Genomic DNA, 13,837 nt, shown 5'->3' on the forward strand with positions numbered 1-13,837 from the left:
TCAAACAATCGCCGTTACCCTTAGCCTCACGGTGGGCGCCAAACTGTTTACTCAAAAAAACGGATAACGTTAAATTTAGATATGGTTCTAAGGGTATGCAAATTTCTTTGATACAAAATGACGATACAGGTATTTTTTGCTATGAAATGGGAAATGATGGACGAGAAGACTGAAAAATATTAGAAGAACAAGCACCATGCCCTCCTGCCCTATTGCAGTCTATCTCCCTTTTTATAGTAGATGATCACTACTTTATTTGTAACAACATAATAAAATAATACATATAGTGGATGATCCATGATGGTTTGTCTCTGCCTTGATTCCCGCCAAGATTCTCTCCCTCGGTGCGGTTGTAACGGCTCTTGTCTGCGAGCTTAGCACTGGCTCGAGCTCGGTGTTAGATCGAACCCCCAGTCTTGGTTCGAGCTCGATTCTGCCTTGGGGCATCGATATTCGGGGCCTGTGTCGATCAGTATTGCCCCGTAGTCTGATTCGGACACGGGCTCAATAACGAAATCAAGTTTTGCCGTCGATTTGTCTTATAGTTCGAAGCTCGATGCCCCTACTTCGGAATTCGTCCGAGCTTGTCGCATGGATACCCTACGATTGAAATGTCATTGTCTCGACCAGTCTTTATGACTGAGAACCGGTTTTGACCGTACACATAGTTAATTATTTTTTCCTTCCCTTTTAATAATATATATGAATATAGAAGATTGAACAAATTCTATTTTAGATAGTCTGTACCACTTTCTTTTTGCCAGACTACTTAAATAGATCAGTGTAGAGATCAGTTCTTTTTCTTCTCGAATACAAGATAAAAGAGTATTGATCTCTTGTTTACTAGATGTTCACGTTGAAACTTAAATCTAAAGTAAATGGTCACATAGAGTTTCAGTTAAAGAAAATTCAATAACAACAACAACAATAATAATAATAATAATAATAATAATAATAATAATAATAATAATTAATGAACTTTGGGCTTAGGTCAATTCAAAAGTTAGCTCACAATATGACAATTGTCCTAGACCACATAAGAAGATAATTGATTTAGAACTTCACATCTAAAGTGTAGACAACACAACATGGAGGCTAAATACCGATAAACCAAGAAAAGGGGTCTTGGTATGAATTTATGATATTAAATGGATCTTGAGTCTAATTCAACTCAAAGCGCTCATAAACTAAGGATTGCCATATAGAAATAATTTCTCGCCGGTTCTAAACTTGACATCTGAACTTTGGTCAACACAATATGAAGGCCAAACACTTACAAAACCAAGAAAAGGAATGGATCTTGGTATGAATCCATGATATTAGATAAATCTTGAGCCTAATTCAACCCAAAGCGCTCATGAACCGAAGATTGCTTACGATAATATAAGGAGGAAACATCTTATTTCTCCATCAATGTAGGACATTTAAGAGATAAAAAGACTCAACTTTTTGGATTTAAATGAAGAATATTGATGTTGTGAACTTTTGAGGCACTACACGTTTATTCCCCACGTTCATAGTACTTGTGTAGCACCCACCTATGGCCAGTATCCAACGAAAAAAATGTAAGCCTTAGTGCTTTTGACTATAAAATTTCCCCTATTCCGATCCATCACTAATCAAGATTTTCTTAGCTAGTTAGCAATTGTAAAAAATATCTATGGAATAGATTGATAGTGGCAGCAAAGTAGGCATAAACTAGTCGGATTATCAAAACCCAAAAATTTCCCATTCATGTCATGTAGAAATATGAATTTTAATTTCTCCAACAGGATGCTTGACTAATAAGTAGTTACGTTATTGGTCCCATTTGAGGGTAGCATAAGTAGTATTTTAACCATTGTGAAGTACAAAGAGAGAAGACCTAGTTGGGTATTTGTCTTTTGACTATTCAATTCATATATTGGAAAATATTATCTTGAGTAACGTATCTTTCAAATTTGTCGAGAATTGAGTTTCTTATATACACATAATAGGGGCAAGTTCTCCGTATAAATTATCTTTTTCAGATCCCAAACAACGTTAGAAATAATGGTATGTTGTTATATTATCTCGGTAACCTAAAAAGATTTTGTTTGGATTGAAATAAGAGAAAAAGAAAAAGTGACTATCATATTTACTATATTGGATTCTGCTCATTCAAATTTAGTAGTCTTTTCTTTGGGGTAAGCTCGCCATTAGGAACACTGCAATTAAACTTGTTATTATTATGTATTAAATCTAGGCATATTCTAATCTAATGTATATGAATAGAGTACAAAGTCACATGCAAATTAAAGGGATAACGGTATGAGAAAAAGGCTACTCCAATCTTAGAGGAGAAGTAAAACACATTATTTTCAAAAGATAAAAGTAATACTGGACGCAGATTTAGTACTCAAAAAACTCACCTACTAACCAATGACTGAAAAATGCAATAATATAAAGAGCCACGTGGCCGCAAAATCAAAATTAACAATAAGAATTAAAAAAAATAAGAGAAAGGAAGTCAAGAACGACATGTGGAACACATCTCGAAATGATTCTGTGGGCCCCTTCTGAAGATCATCATGTGACCATTTCTTTGTTGTCGTTGTTTTTCTTTTTTAGTTGTATTTGCTAAGGAAAAAAAAATCAAATGTGTTTTGGTTAATAATTCTCTAATAGAGAGTTTATCGGAAATAGTTTCTCTATCTTTTCGGAGTAAAATTTACGTACACATTATTCTCTCAAATCCTACTTGTGAGAACTCGCTGGATTTATTGTTGTTGTTTTGCTTAACGAGTGAGAAAATCTATTGTGAAAAATATTTCTTAAAATTGAACAGTGTTTTACATTAAAAATAAGTGTTAAAAATTGATAATAATATATAAATTTTAGTAATTAAGTAATATATAGCAACTGTTGAGACATTTATTAAAAAAATAACTTAATTTCATTCACAAGTAAGAAAGTTAGTTTTCCATCTTTTGGTAGAAAATATATTCCTTCAAAAATATTTTTTGCAACCAAATTTCAAAAAGTAACTTTATTGTCAAAGACACCTAAGTAATATTGTTTAAAAAGATTATCAGTTAATTACTAGCAAACCAATCCCTCGATTTTCTATTCTTCAAATATTAAAGTTTTTGTTAAGTATATATTTTACTTCTTTGTTCGTGGATACAAGAGTGAAAAAATCTAATACTTTGTATGAATTCATATTTGTTCCTCATTTTAAAAAAAAATTACATATTCAGAAATTATATGATTTTCTATAAAGAAGCATTTTTAATGATAAAAGACAGCAAACATTTTTTTTATAATTAAAAGAGAGCAAACAATGGATAGTAACGAAGAAATTATTTGATTCCTAATGTAATAGTAGTGACAAATAAAATAGTAACGAACATACTATTCTATTTTTTAAAAAAAAATTTAGTTGTTATGTTTAATTACTTCTTATAGAGGTTGTCCAATGATTAGTTGTTATCCACTTAACAATAAAGTCTAGAATTGCAATCATAATTAAGCTCTAACCCTAATCCACAAGAGTATTATACGATTGGATTAAATATTTTGATTTTCTTAAGGGCACGTCATCGTGATTAATCCGAGCCGTTTATTATTATGTGGAGGTTAAGTATTCTACATATTTTGACCCCAAAAGTGGGGCTCAAGAAAATTAAAAAGTGGCTGAAGATAAAAGGCTGCGAGATGTGGATAAGTTAGTGATAAGGTTTTATAATAAGCTTTTGTAAGATAAGATATTAAAATTTGGAATAGGGAAAAGAATATACTCTCAAATCTACGCAATGGACGGCCGACCACATAAGAGGGCCCATGTGATGCACTTTACATGCCTTCCCTTTCTTTATTATTTATTTATTACAAAACAGAGGTCTGAAAATCACATAATTTAAAATTTGAAGTTTTTGTGTTTATATTTGTAATTTAAGAGTCATAATACAATAATAATTGAATTTATATATATTCATATATAAATATTTTGGCAAAAGTTATTGTCATTCGCGCTAACTGTAATTAACCTTTCAATCTGCCCTGCATGCGGCGTCTAGCCATATTTTTTGTCTTTTAAATTTTTTCTCTTCTTTTAAAAATTATATTTACTAATTCTAATTATAAAAGTATTCGCCTACATATTTCTATCTTTATTTTTAATATTTCACTTAAGTTAGTACTTAATTAGTTAAACAATAAAAAAAAATACTTAATAGTATTATTTATCTAAAACACCAAAAAATTAAAAGAAATTCAATTAGCATAAAATGACTAGCATTTAAAAGCGAAAGAAATATTATATGATTCAGTATATTATCTTATTAACATAATTTCAAAGTGGCGCCTCATGTTCTGTCCCCATCCTGTCATGTGAGGAGCATTCTCATCTAATATAAATACTGAAATACAAAACGTATTTACATTTTTTTTATCAAATAAAAGAACTGATTTTTTCCTTCATGTCTCTCAAAATATTAAGCTTACATATGCTATTGATAAGTTAGAAGAAAAGATACTTTATGTTTCATTATTTCTAGAACTCCAAAATCATTTTCACATGACAAATTTAAAATTTAGAGATAATAATATCAGCTTTTTATATTTGTCTCAATTTCTTCCCATAGGCAGTTGAGCGTCTTTCCTTTCATTCCACTGGTAGTAACGTTATTCCAGTATTTTCAAATTCATTGAATTCTATTACTAATTGATGTTGCTGGTGTTTTGATTTTTCTACTATCTTATTGTTGGTACTTCTTCTCTAACTTTTGCACAACTGCATTATTTTCTGTATATTGTTGTGATTACTTTGAGTCGAGGGTGTATCGGAAACAGTTTCTACCTGCACAAGGTAGAGATAAGATTGCATAATTAATGTCCTCATCAAACCTCACTCGTGTGATTATATTGGATTTGTTGTTATTGTTGTAAATTTCTACCCACATGCACAAATATGTGATGCAGGAAATTTATCGATATAAAACTTGCTACAACTTTATAGGAAGATAAATTTATGTTATTGGTTTTGATTTGGTCACTAGATGCTATCACTTTTTTTGGGTTAAGAATAACAACTTTATGCATAAAATTTGCACTTTAACATAATTTAGAATCTCATGAGCAACATGCTCATGTGTGAATGTGCATGTGAATTGTGAAGTGTAAGTTCACATCTCGCCCACACATTTCCATTTTCCCCCAAGATTAAGATTAAAAAGTGGCTGATTATACTTAGCAATGAGAACCTAAAGTTGTACGGCAAAGCACTTGGTGATGGGTTAAATCAGTTATTTTGCTGTCTAATCGTCTAAATGATGTACCCTAACATGGGTTTTAATTTATTGCTTAAAGAATGTTAAATATATTGGATGAATGAAGAATATTCCTATCTTGTCTTATAAAATGGCTCCCATTTATTCATTTCTTGTGGGATATATCACTAGTAACACTACCCACCAAAGAATGGTATCATTGAGAGACTGCAAATGTATTAAACTTTATAATAAAATCTAGTGGGGTGAATAAGATCTTTTTATCAAAGCAAGGGATTATGAGTCTCAATTGATATGCTCATACACTCCGCAACAAAATGAGATTGTAGAATGAAAAAAGAAATATTTATTGAAAGTTATTAGGGCACCTTCCTTTGAGGTGAATCTTCTAAGTCTTTATGGTCTGAAGTAGATTATCTTTGGGAGCTAAGTCGAAGATCTCAGTGGTCTTGTAAATGATTGATAAACTGAGATTGCATTTTTCTTTAGGAAGTTCAATACCTGTGACGCTTAACAGGTAAAGAAAATGGTGGATACTTTTTCGGGTAGAAGGTGACAATCCTTAGCTCAAGTCCTCGGAGATATCCAAGGCAGTTGCTTGTGTCTTTTATACCTAACAGGTAGGGATGGCAATGGGGCAGGACGGAGCTGCGCAGAGCAGGGCAAGCCTTGACCTGCTCTACCCTGCACCATTTAGCATTTTTTCAGATTTTTGTCCTGTCCCGCCGGCCCAGCTAAGCCCTGCCCCCTGCCATGTTTATGTTTTTTTTAATTTTTTTTCTTTATTTTTTATTTTCCAGTATTCTAAGAAATTTTTAAACTTTTTCAAATTTTTATTTGAACCTCATTTGAAATTTTTCTACACGTAAAAATTATACCATTTAATGATCATCGTTTCACTAGTAACAATATGAAGAGTTTAACAAGCAATCTAACCGGATCATACCGTTATAGTTATTATATTCAAAGCCAAATCCACAAAAAAAAATGATAACAGAAAGTAGAGATAGTGATACTGAATTATTCAATCAAAATGTCAAATGGATTAATAGAGCAACTTCCAGATATTTCAAAATAAAATTTGCCCTGCCCTGTCCTAACCCATTAAAATTTTAAAAAAATTTAGCCCTGCCTTCCCTTCCCCGCCCCATCTAAATCTTCCCCAGCCCCGCCTCATTTAGCGTTTGCCCTGCCCTGCCCTGCCTTGCCCCGTCCCGCCCTGCTCTAATTATCATTCCTACGGCAATATGCAAGAGTATACAAATTCGCCGGAGGCGAATAAGAGCTCCTCGAACCATCATTCTTTATTTTAGGGGTCAATTTATAATTATAAAAAATAGCTTATACCACTTATATTGTCGTGAATTGACATAAGAAGCTTGGGGATTGATGATTCTTGTATGTAAGAGATTTTTGTTTTGAGCGCCCGAAATGGAAAAAATCTACTGTACAAAGCACAAATGTGATATTATGAACTAATTGAATTAGTAAATTCCTGAGTACCAAATAGTTGTAACCCCTTTTTTTTTTTTACCACTATAGTGTACCTCGCAACTGTAGTTACGTGCCTAATCATCTGACTGAACGTAAAGGGTAAAACATATTCCTCTTTTCGGCAAGAAAAGGTCTCCCATTATCTCATTCCATTTTATCTGGAGTCTTTTAGAGTTATGGATTGAGTATGGATAAGTCAAAACTATTCGTCTCTTCTATTTTTCTTTTGAATTCTGACCGAGAATTTTTTGTAGCATTAGGTAAAATTTACTTCAATAGCATGTAATTTTTTTATAACAAGCTTGATATTATTATCTAGAAAATATAGTTAATTAAATTGTAATGATAGTTTAATAATTCTTTATAAAATGAATGTAAATAACTTAAAATGCAGCTTTATTCGTTCGTGTATTAATTTAGGACCAGTTAACTAGAAAGTAGAGACTTATAAATTTGGGATTCATCTAAAATTTCATTTTCACTAATTTTCAGTTTAAAGCTTTTAAACTATTGCAATGTCTGTTTCGCTAAATAACAACAAGCGAAATAACTCTTTCGTAATAGTTTGCACGCACCAACAGAAAATTGAAGATATACCTGCTTAGTTTCATGTTCTTAAATTTTTCAAAATCTTTTGTTGTTGTTTTGGAACTGTCTTGAGAACCTTAAAAGAGAAGAAATATATCGGACTTTTCAAAAAAAGAAAAATATGAAAATACAATAGAACTTAAAAATAACAAGATAAACTTTTGTTATCAGAAAAATCTTTTAATAGAGAATGCTTTACCATTAAATTTATTCAACACGAATCTCTCTTGAGCATAAGTTTTATTGAAAATAATTTCTCTATTTTCTTAGACTAATGGCAAAGTCTGTATACACACTATCCTCTCAGAATCCACTTGTAAATTTCACTAAATTTTTTATTATTGTCACGAATCTACATGAATAGAATTAACAAATACTATATAAATAGAAAAAATTCTGGAAAAACCCATGAACAATCAGGTGATGCACCATTGTTGGTGTACCAACAATATGAGGGATCTAAGGTATTTTGGGGCTCAATATCTCAAACAAATCAGATTGTCTCTCTATTATTGAGGGACATACTTGTTCTTAATCATTATTGTATAGAGATACATGCACAATAAAATCCACAGTCTCATTAATTAAAGAAACGTAGATAAAGATATCAGATTTGTTTTTATTTGTTGGTTTTGTCTTTTAGCTCAAGCAGTAAAAGCAAACAAAGTTCCCTTTGGACTAAAGTCTCAAACGTAATTTCCACAAACTTTGGCTGTCATTATTGATCAATTCCCGGCTACTTCTTTTTAGACGTGTTTGACCTACTAGTATTCTAATTCTTTGCCTTGACAGAAAAGTAAAAAAAAAAAAAAAACTTTATATTCCACACGTTTTTGCATTATTATTGTTTTGAGTCTTGTGAATTTCTAATGGGGTAGGGCATTTTGGTATTCAATTTGACTTCTTTTTCTCTTCCTTGGATATGTTGTGAACGAAAGACTATTTACTTCAAATACGGCACGTATAATTATCAACCACAATTATTATAATGATATCAAATTCATAATATCTAGAATTTCCCAAAAATGAATATTTATCAGCCTAACTTTAGAAAATTTGAAGGTACTGTTTAGGAGGTAGAGTACAGATGCTAACAAAATTGAGATTGTAAACTCATATTTTGGGTGCATTTGATATAGCCTGTTTCATGAAATATATTTGCTTTATAAAATTATTTGCTAAATCATTTTCTGAAGGATAATATTTTGGTGCTGGTTCTGAGCATTGTAGGTCATCAACAAAGTTATTGTACTAGTCGAAACAAGTGATATGAATTACTTATGAATTAAAATATTTTAAAACAAGTTACTTGCGCCTAATATTCAATCAAGTCATTTCTCCCATTTTGCGTAACATTTTGGCAATATACCAAGCACATTCCTCTGGTCTGTTTTAGTTTTATTACCTCAAGTAATTTTTTTTAAATAAATAAGTTTTATAATCACAGCAATTTTTTGACCATTGTGTGAAAGTACCTGTTAAAACTAATCCACACATTCCACAAATAAATATAATTATTACAGAATTAATATTTAATAATCTTACTTAAACAACCTGATTACATTTCATAATCCAAATCAAACATCTATAGATTTGGTTAATAAACACATTATTGAAAAAGCCCCATAGGACAACTCAATGTCCAATAGATCACAAATTCAAATCAGTGTCATATATTAGAATCAGCTAATTATGGGAAAAAATTTAATACTAGTAGACTTTATTTAGAATAACAATAATATATTCATTGTAATCCTACAAGTGAGGTCTGAAAATTTATTTAATAAAAGTTTTAAAATAAATTAAAATGTCTAGATTTAATGCAAAAATGGTAATACTAATTTTTCCAACATGTGTCTCCATTAGATGGAATAATATTAAAGTACATTATCTAAATCTACAAAAATCTTTTATATTACCCAAAAATGAAGCCACCTACCTCACATAATTACCACATTGCCACCTCAGCTATACCAAGTTGTTTCCTTTCTTATCTCTACCTTAAACCTAAATCTTTTTATATTGTCGTGTCCATCTTCCTTTCTCTCTCCATTAACTCCATTTCTTCCTCAAAACACACAAACTTTCTCTCACTATATCTATATCTGTATCCACATAACTTCGATTGCAGCAAAAAAACAAAAACAAAAACACTTCAATCATATACTATCACCCAAGAATTATCTCTTTTTCTTGTTGTTCTTTTCTTGGATCATGTAAAAAAGGACGCATTCGGATTTGGATCTTGTTTTGAGGATTTGATTGGATCGGGTTATATCTGGTTTTTGATTGGAATTCGGGTTTTTTCAGCCATGACCCGTCGGTGTTCACATTGCAGTACTAATGGACATAACTCAAGGACTTGTCCAAATAGAGGTGTGAAGTTATTTGGGGTCCGATTGACTGATGGGTTGATCCGAAAAAGTGCTAGTATGGGTAACTTGACCCATTTTGCTAGTAGCAGTGGTCCATTAAACGGTGCCGTTCATGACTCACCTGGTGATACACCTGATCACCCTGCTGTTGGTGGTTCTGCTGATGGTTATGCTTCTGAAGACTTTGTTGCTGGTTCTTCCTCTAGCCGTGAAAGGAAAAAAGGTTTGATTTTTTTTTTCATTTTTGAGAAATTCTCTTTTTGGGTCTTAGGAATTGTGTGTGTGTGTTTTTTTTTTTTTTTGAGAAGGTAAAGGTTTAGGAATTGTGTTTTCTTTTTTTGGTTCTTGGTTGTGTTAAGTGTATACAAAATCTGAGATTTATGAATTATCAATTGTGATTAAAGTTTCCAAATTTAAGGAATAAGGTGAGATATTTGGTATTTTATCTAAACCAGCTGCAACTTTTGTTACTATTTGTTGTTGTAAGTGAATGTGCAGAAAAGAGATATTACTATGAACATGTGTTTCAAGTTGATAATTTTGATGTGTAAGAGAAAAACAAAAGATATTGGGAGCTTTCAGTTTGGCAAAGGTTAATGGTTTTCTCTATCCAATTTGCTGTCATACTTTTTTTTCAATCAAAATGGAATGTGTAGACAAGGATGTATGTTTATTCTGCTTCTTTTTTTTCCGGATCACTTCATTGGCACGGAAATTTAGTGCAAACCTTTGCCAGCTTTATGATTTGGGATTTTCTTGGTTCCTTTTTTGCGAATCAAGTTATTTGTGTATCATATTCCTCTTTTTACTCAGTGACCAGACATAGCATAAGCATGACTGATCGAATTGTCACTTAATGCTCAACGTCAACTTTTGTATGAGTTTCTTGAAACTTTAATTTACTGTCAGCTGCTGTTGTTTCAATGAAATCTTGAAACTCTTCATCCTTTACAGATGCACTTCTCATTGTGGCAATAGTTGATTTTCAAATTAATGGAATTTCTCTCTTCTTTATGGTGATTATGTTTTTTCAGAAGTGCCGGAGTTGAGAAAACTGCTCATATTGCTACTCAGGGATTTATATTGCAATAGGTTTTCTTGCTGGGTTGGTTCTTGAAATAACTTAAAACTTAATTGCAGGGGTTCCCTGGACTGAGGAGGAGCATAGGATGTTTCTACTTGGTTTGCAAAAACTCGGTAAAGGTGATTGGCGTGGAATTGCTCGTAACTATGTAATTTCTAGAACGCCAACGCAGGTAGCAAGCCACGCCCAGAAATATTTCATTAGGCAAAGTAATATGTCAAGGAGAAAAAGACGCTCTAGCCTGTTTGATATTGTTGCTGATGAGGTAAGTGAAATCTCACTTATAGATGATTTTAATGTGTCCCTCATTAAGTTATATAAACCTAATTATCACTATGAAATTGTAAACTTGTTATCTTTGATAAAAGATGACGTCTTTCGTTCTACTCTTATTCTCGTTGATCTAGGACGGAATAATGATTCTCTATTATCATCGTTATCTTGCAAACTTCATCACCTAGATGTCTAGTGCTGTTCCGTATTGCTATCATCTGTTATGTCAAAGATGCACATGCCTATAGGCTATAATAACATCATACCTTTTGATTGAACTTGTAATGTTTTTTGGCACTTGGACACTTTCTTACCTCATCTTGGATTTTGAATGTAATCTACAATCTTTTCTCCGCACTTGGTTTCAATGTATTAACTTTTAATGTTTGTTCTTTTTTTCTTTTTCTTTTATGTTAATTACCATAGTCGGGGGACGCTCCAATGGTATCAAGGGATTTCCTCGCAGATGATCCTCTACAAGCCGAGATACAAAGCAACAATCCATTGCCTCCTACTCCTTCTGTGGATGAAGAATGTGAATCAATGGGTTCAGCAGCTTCTGCCAACTCCAACGATGGGGAACTTTCTCTTCCTAAACCAGAAAGTTCACAATATCCTCATCCACTAGTATATCCTGCTTATGTCGCCCCATTTTTCCCGATGCCTTATCCATGTTGGCCAGGTTATACTGCAGAGCTGGCAAAAGCAGAGACCCATGAAGTTCTTAAGCCAACAGCTGTTCATTCAAAGAGTCCAATTAATGTTGATGAGCTGGTTGGTATGTCAAAGCTAAGTTTAGGTGAATCCATTGGTGATGCCAAGCCATCTTCTCTCTCACTGAAACTGGTCGAGGGCTCCTCCAGGCAGTCGGCTTTCCATGCTAATCCTTCATCTGGTAGCTCAGGCATGAACTCTAGCCACAGTCCAATCCATGCAGTTTAGTGGGGTGCATTCACATGATATGTTTCCTGTTAATATATGATAATGTTATGTAGTTTTGTTGGGTTGGGTTAGTTATAGTTCTATTTGTTGGGCCGATCTTAATAAGATTTGTTTAGGGGTTAACGTCTTAGTTGGCAGTACTCTCGTAGCTTGTAGGCACTCTTGTTTTGAAGTATTCAAGTTGTTGACATTTTGACTTTGGTCAAAAGATTTCGTTCTCCTGCTTTGTTTTCTTTTAATTTTTTGTTTAGATTGTCGCGACTGTGACTAATTGATGTAGTGAAGTCCTTTTTTTTTTAATTGGAGGAGGTGCAACTATGCTAAAGAATGCTTAGCTCTTCAGCTCAGATTTAAAGAAACAGGGATTCTTGTTCTCCGCCTGTTATCGTAAACTTGGCAGTGCATATAAAAGTTTGTGGAGATGTGAAACTGTAGTTCTGTGGATGACTTATATAAGTTATGCGCAAGTATATTTAGCTAAATAATAGTATCAACTTGTCGAGAGTATGTCCATTACCTAATGAAGATAGTTTAAAAGAACAGCAGGACTCTGAAGAGGACGTCCCTCTCTGACCTTTTATATCTTGATAAGATGCTTTGGAGTCTTCTTGGATCTGAATATTGGAATCGTATCTTAATCTGTTCTGCTATCGAAGTTCTGTTCTGGGTTGTTGATAAGTTCGTGTGGAGAAAGCAAAGGATGAGTTAAAGATATTGGTTTTCTGTCTTTTCCTTGTAGGTCTGACTCATGAAGGAACTGAGCAACGATAAATCGATGCAGCCAGTGCCATATTATGCATGCAATTCGAGCCATGCACCAGCTGGAGTGCAAATAGCAGATTGAGTGATAGATATGCTACCTGTCATTGAGCTAAGTATCGGCATACTGCTCTGCAGAAAGTTGGCCTGGTTGGAGATGTTATGTTGATACATAGACAAGTACCAATTTACATGAGAAATCTTGGAATAGTGAGGGATATGTTTGTTGGGTACATTGTAAGTGGAGATTTAGCTTTCCTTTGCTGCTTGACTTTGCAGAAATCCCACTAGTGTTTAGGAACATGAATACCAGGTGGGAAAATCTAGCAGTGATTTGGGTGAACTGGAGGGACCGCATTGAAGATACTGACAAATTGGTAATAGAAAGCCATCTTCTTGTAGTATCTGCCACTGAAGTGAAATCATCTAAACTGAGAAGAAACACATAAGATGTTGTATGATTCAGTAGAAGGTGAATGACTGAATGTGGCCATTAGTGTAGACTACACACGCAAACACACGCATGTAGGTAAATGTGTGTGCACTTAGAAAATACTCGTTATATGTGCTGGTGATCGTAGCAGGTACGCGATGAAATAGTCAAGTTGAGTACCCTCTAAGAATATCAAAAGCTTTTCCGTGTTCTACTTGTTCCCCGGGGATCTATTTACCTTAGTGCGACTCGAATCACGATCCATGGATTGGTAGATGGACGCTTAATACTAGGTTATCATCATTTATTTTCTTAAATTGTTGCCTATATTGTTTGCTTTTAGAGAAGTCACTTATAGTCTAGATCAGTTCCAGTAAAATGTGAGCAAATATATAATTTATTCCCACCCCTTGTTCTATCGTCTACATCTAATGCTTCCTCATCTATCGAGGTACTATGCAAATATCTGTAGGCGATCCAGGATCTAATGGTGGCGGGGACACATGAGTGAACAACTCAATCAGTGCCCCTATCTGACTTTTGAGCTTAAGAGTTTTAAGTAAAATATATGATCCTTTTCAATATATATATATATACCTATATATCTAAAAATTTTGTCCAAGTTAAAGGGTTGGATGAC

General features: G+C 33.2%; 1 protein-coding gene across 2 annotated transcripts; it reads left to right on the forward strand.

Moving 5' to 3' along the window:
* The first annotated feature begins 9,349 nt into the window (after nt 1-9,349).
* LOC104116881 (transcription factor MYBS3) lies at nt 9,350-13,557 on the forward strand. 2 transcript variants are annotated; one of them, XM_070182719.1, is made up of 4 exons: nt 9,350-9,929; nt 10,847-11,055; nt 11,490-11,974; nt 12,752-13,557. In XM_070182719.1, exons 1-4 carry the CDS (start codon nt 9,644-9,646, stop codon nt 12,774-12,776), a joined length of 1,005 nt encoding a protein of 334 aa, XP_070038820.1. In that variant the 5' UTR covers nt 9,350-9,643; the 3' UTR covers nt 12,777-13,557. The 2 variants fall into 2 exon arrangements, with proteins under 2 accessions (XP_070038820.1, XP_009626131.1); XM_009627836.4 differs by lacking the exon at nt 12,752-13,557 and having other exon boundaries at nt 9,351-9,929; nt 11,490-12,244.
* Nucleotides 13,558-13,837: the final 280 nt, after the last annotated feature.

The sequence above is a fragment of the Nicotiana tomentosiformis genome, chromosome 8, assembly GCF_000390325.3.
Source record: "Nicotiana tomentosiformis chromosome 8, ASM39032v3, whole genome shotgun sequence".
Taxonomy (NCBI): domain Eukaryota; kingdom Viridiplantae; phylum Streptophyta; class Magnoliopsida; order Solanales; family Solanaceae; genus Nicotiana; species Nicotiana tomentosiformis.

Bases quoted from the DNA above. Each gene is read 5' to 3' on its own strand.
- LOC104116881 (XM_009627836.4), top strand. From the start codon at position 9,644: ATGACCCGTCGGTGTTCACATTGCAGTACTAATGGACATAACTCAAGG. The intron at 9,930-10,846 runs GTTTGATTTTTT...ACTTAATTGCAG, and splicing joins TAGCCGTGAAAGGAAAAAAG to GGGTTCCCTGGACTGAGGAG. The intron at 11,056-11,489 runs GTAAGTGAAATC...TAATTACCATAG, and splicing joins TTGATATTGTTGCTGATGAG to TCGGGGGACGCTCCAATGGT.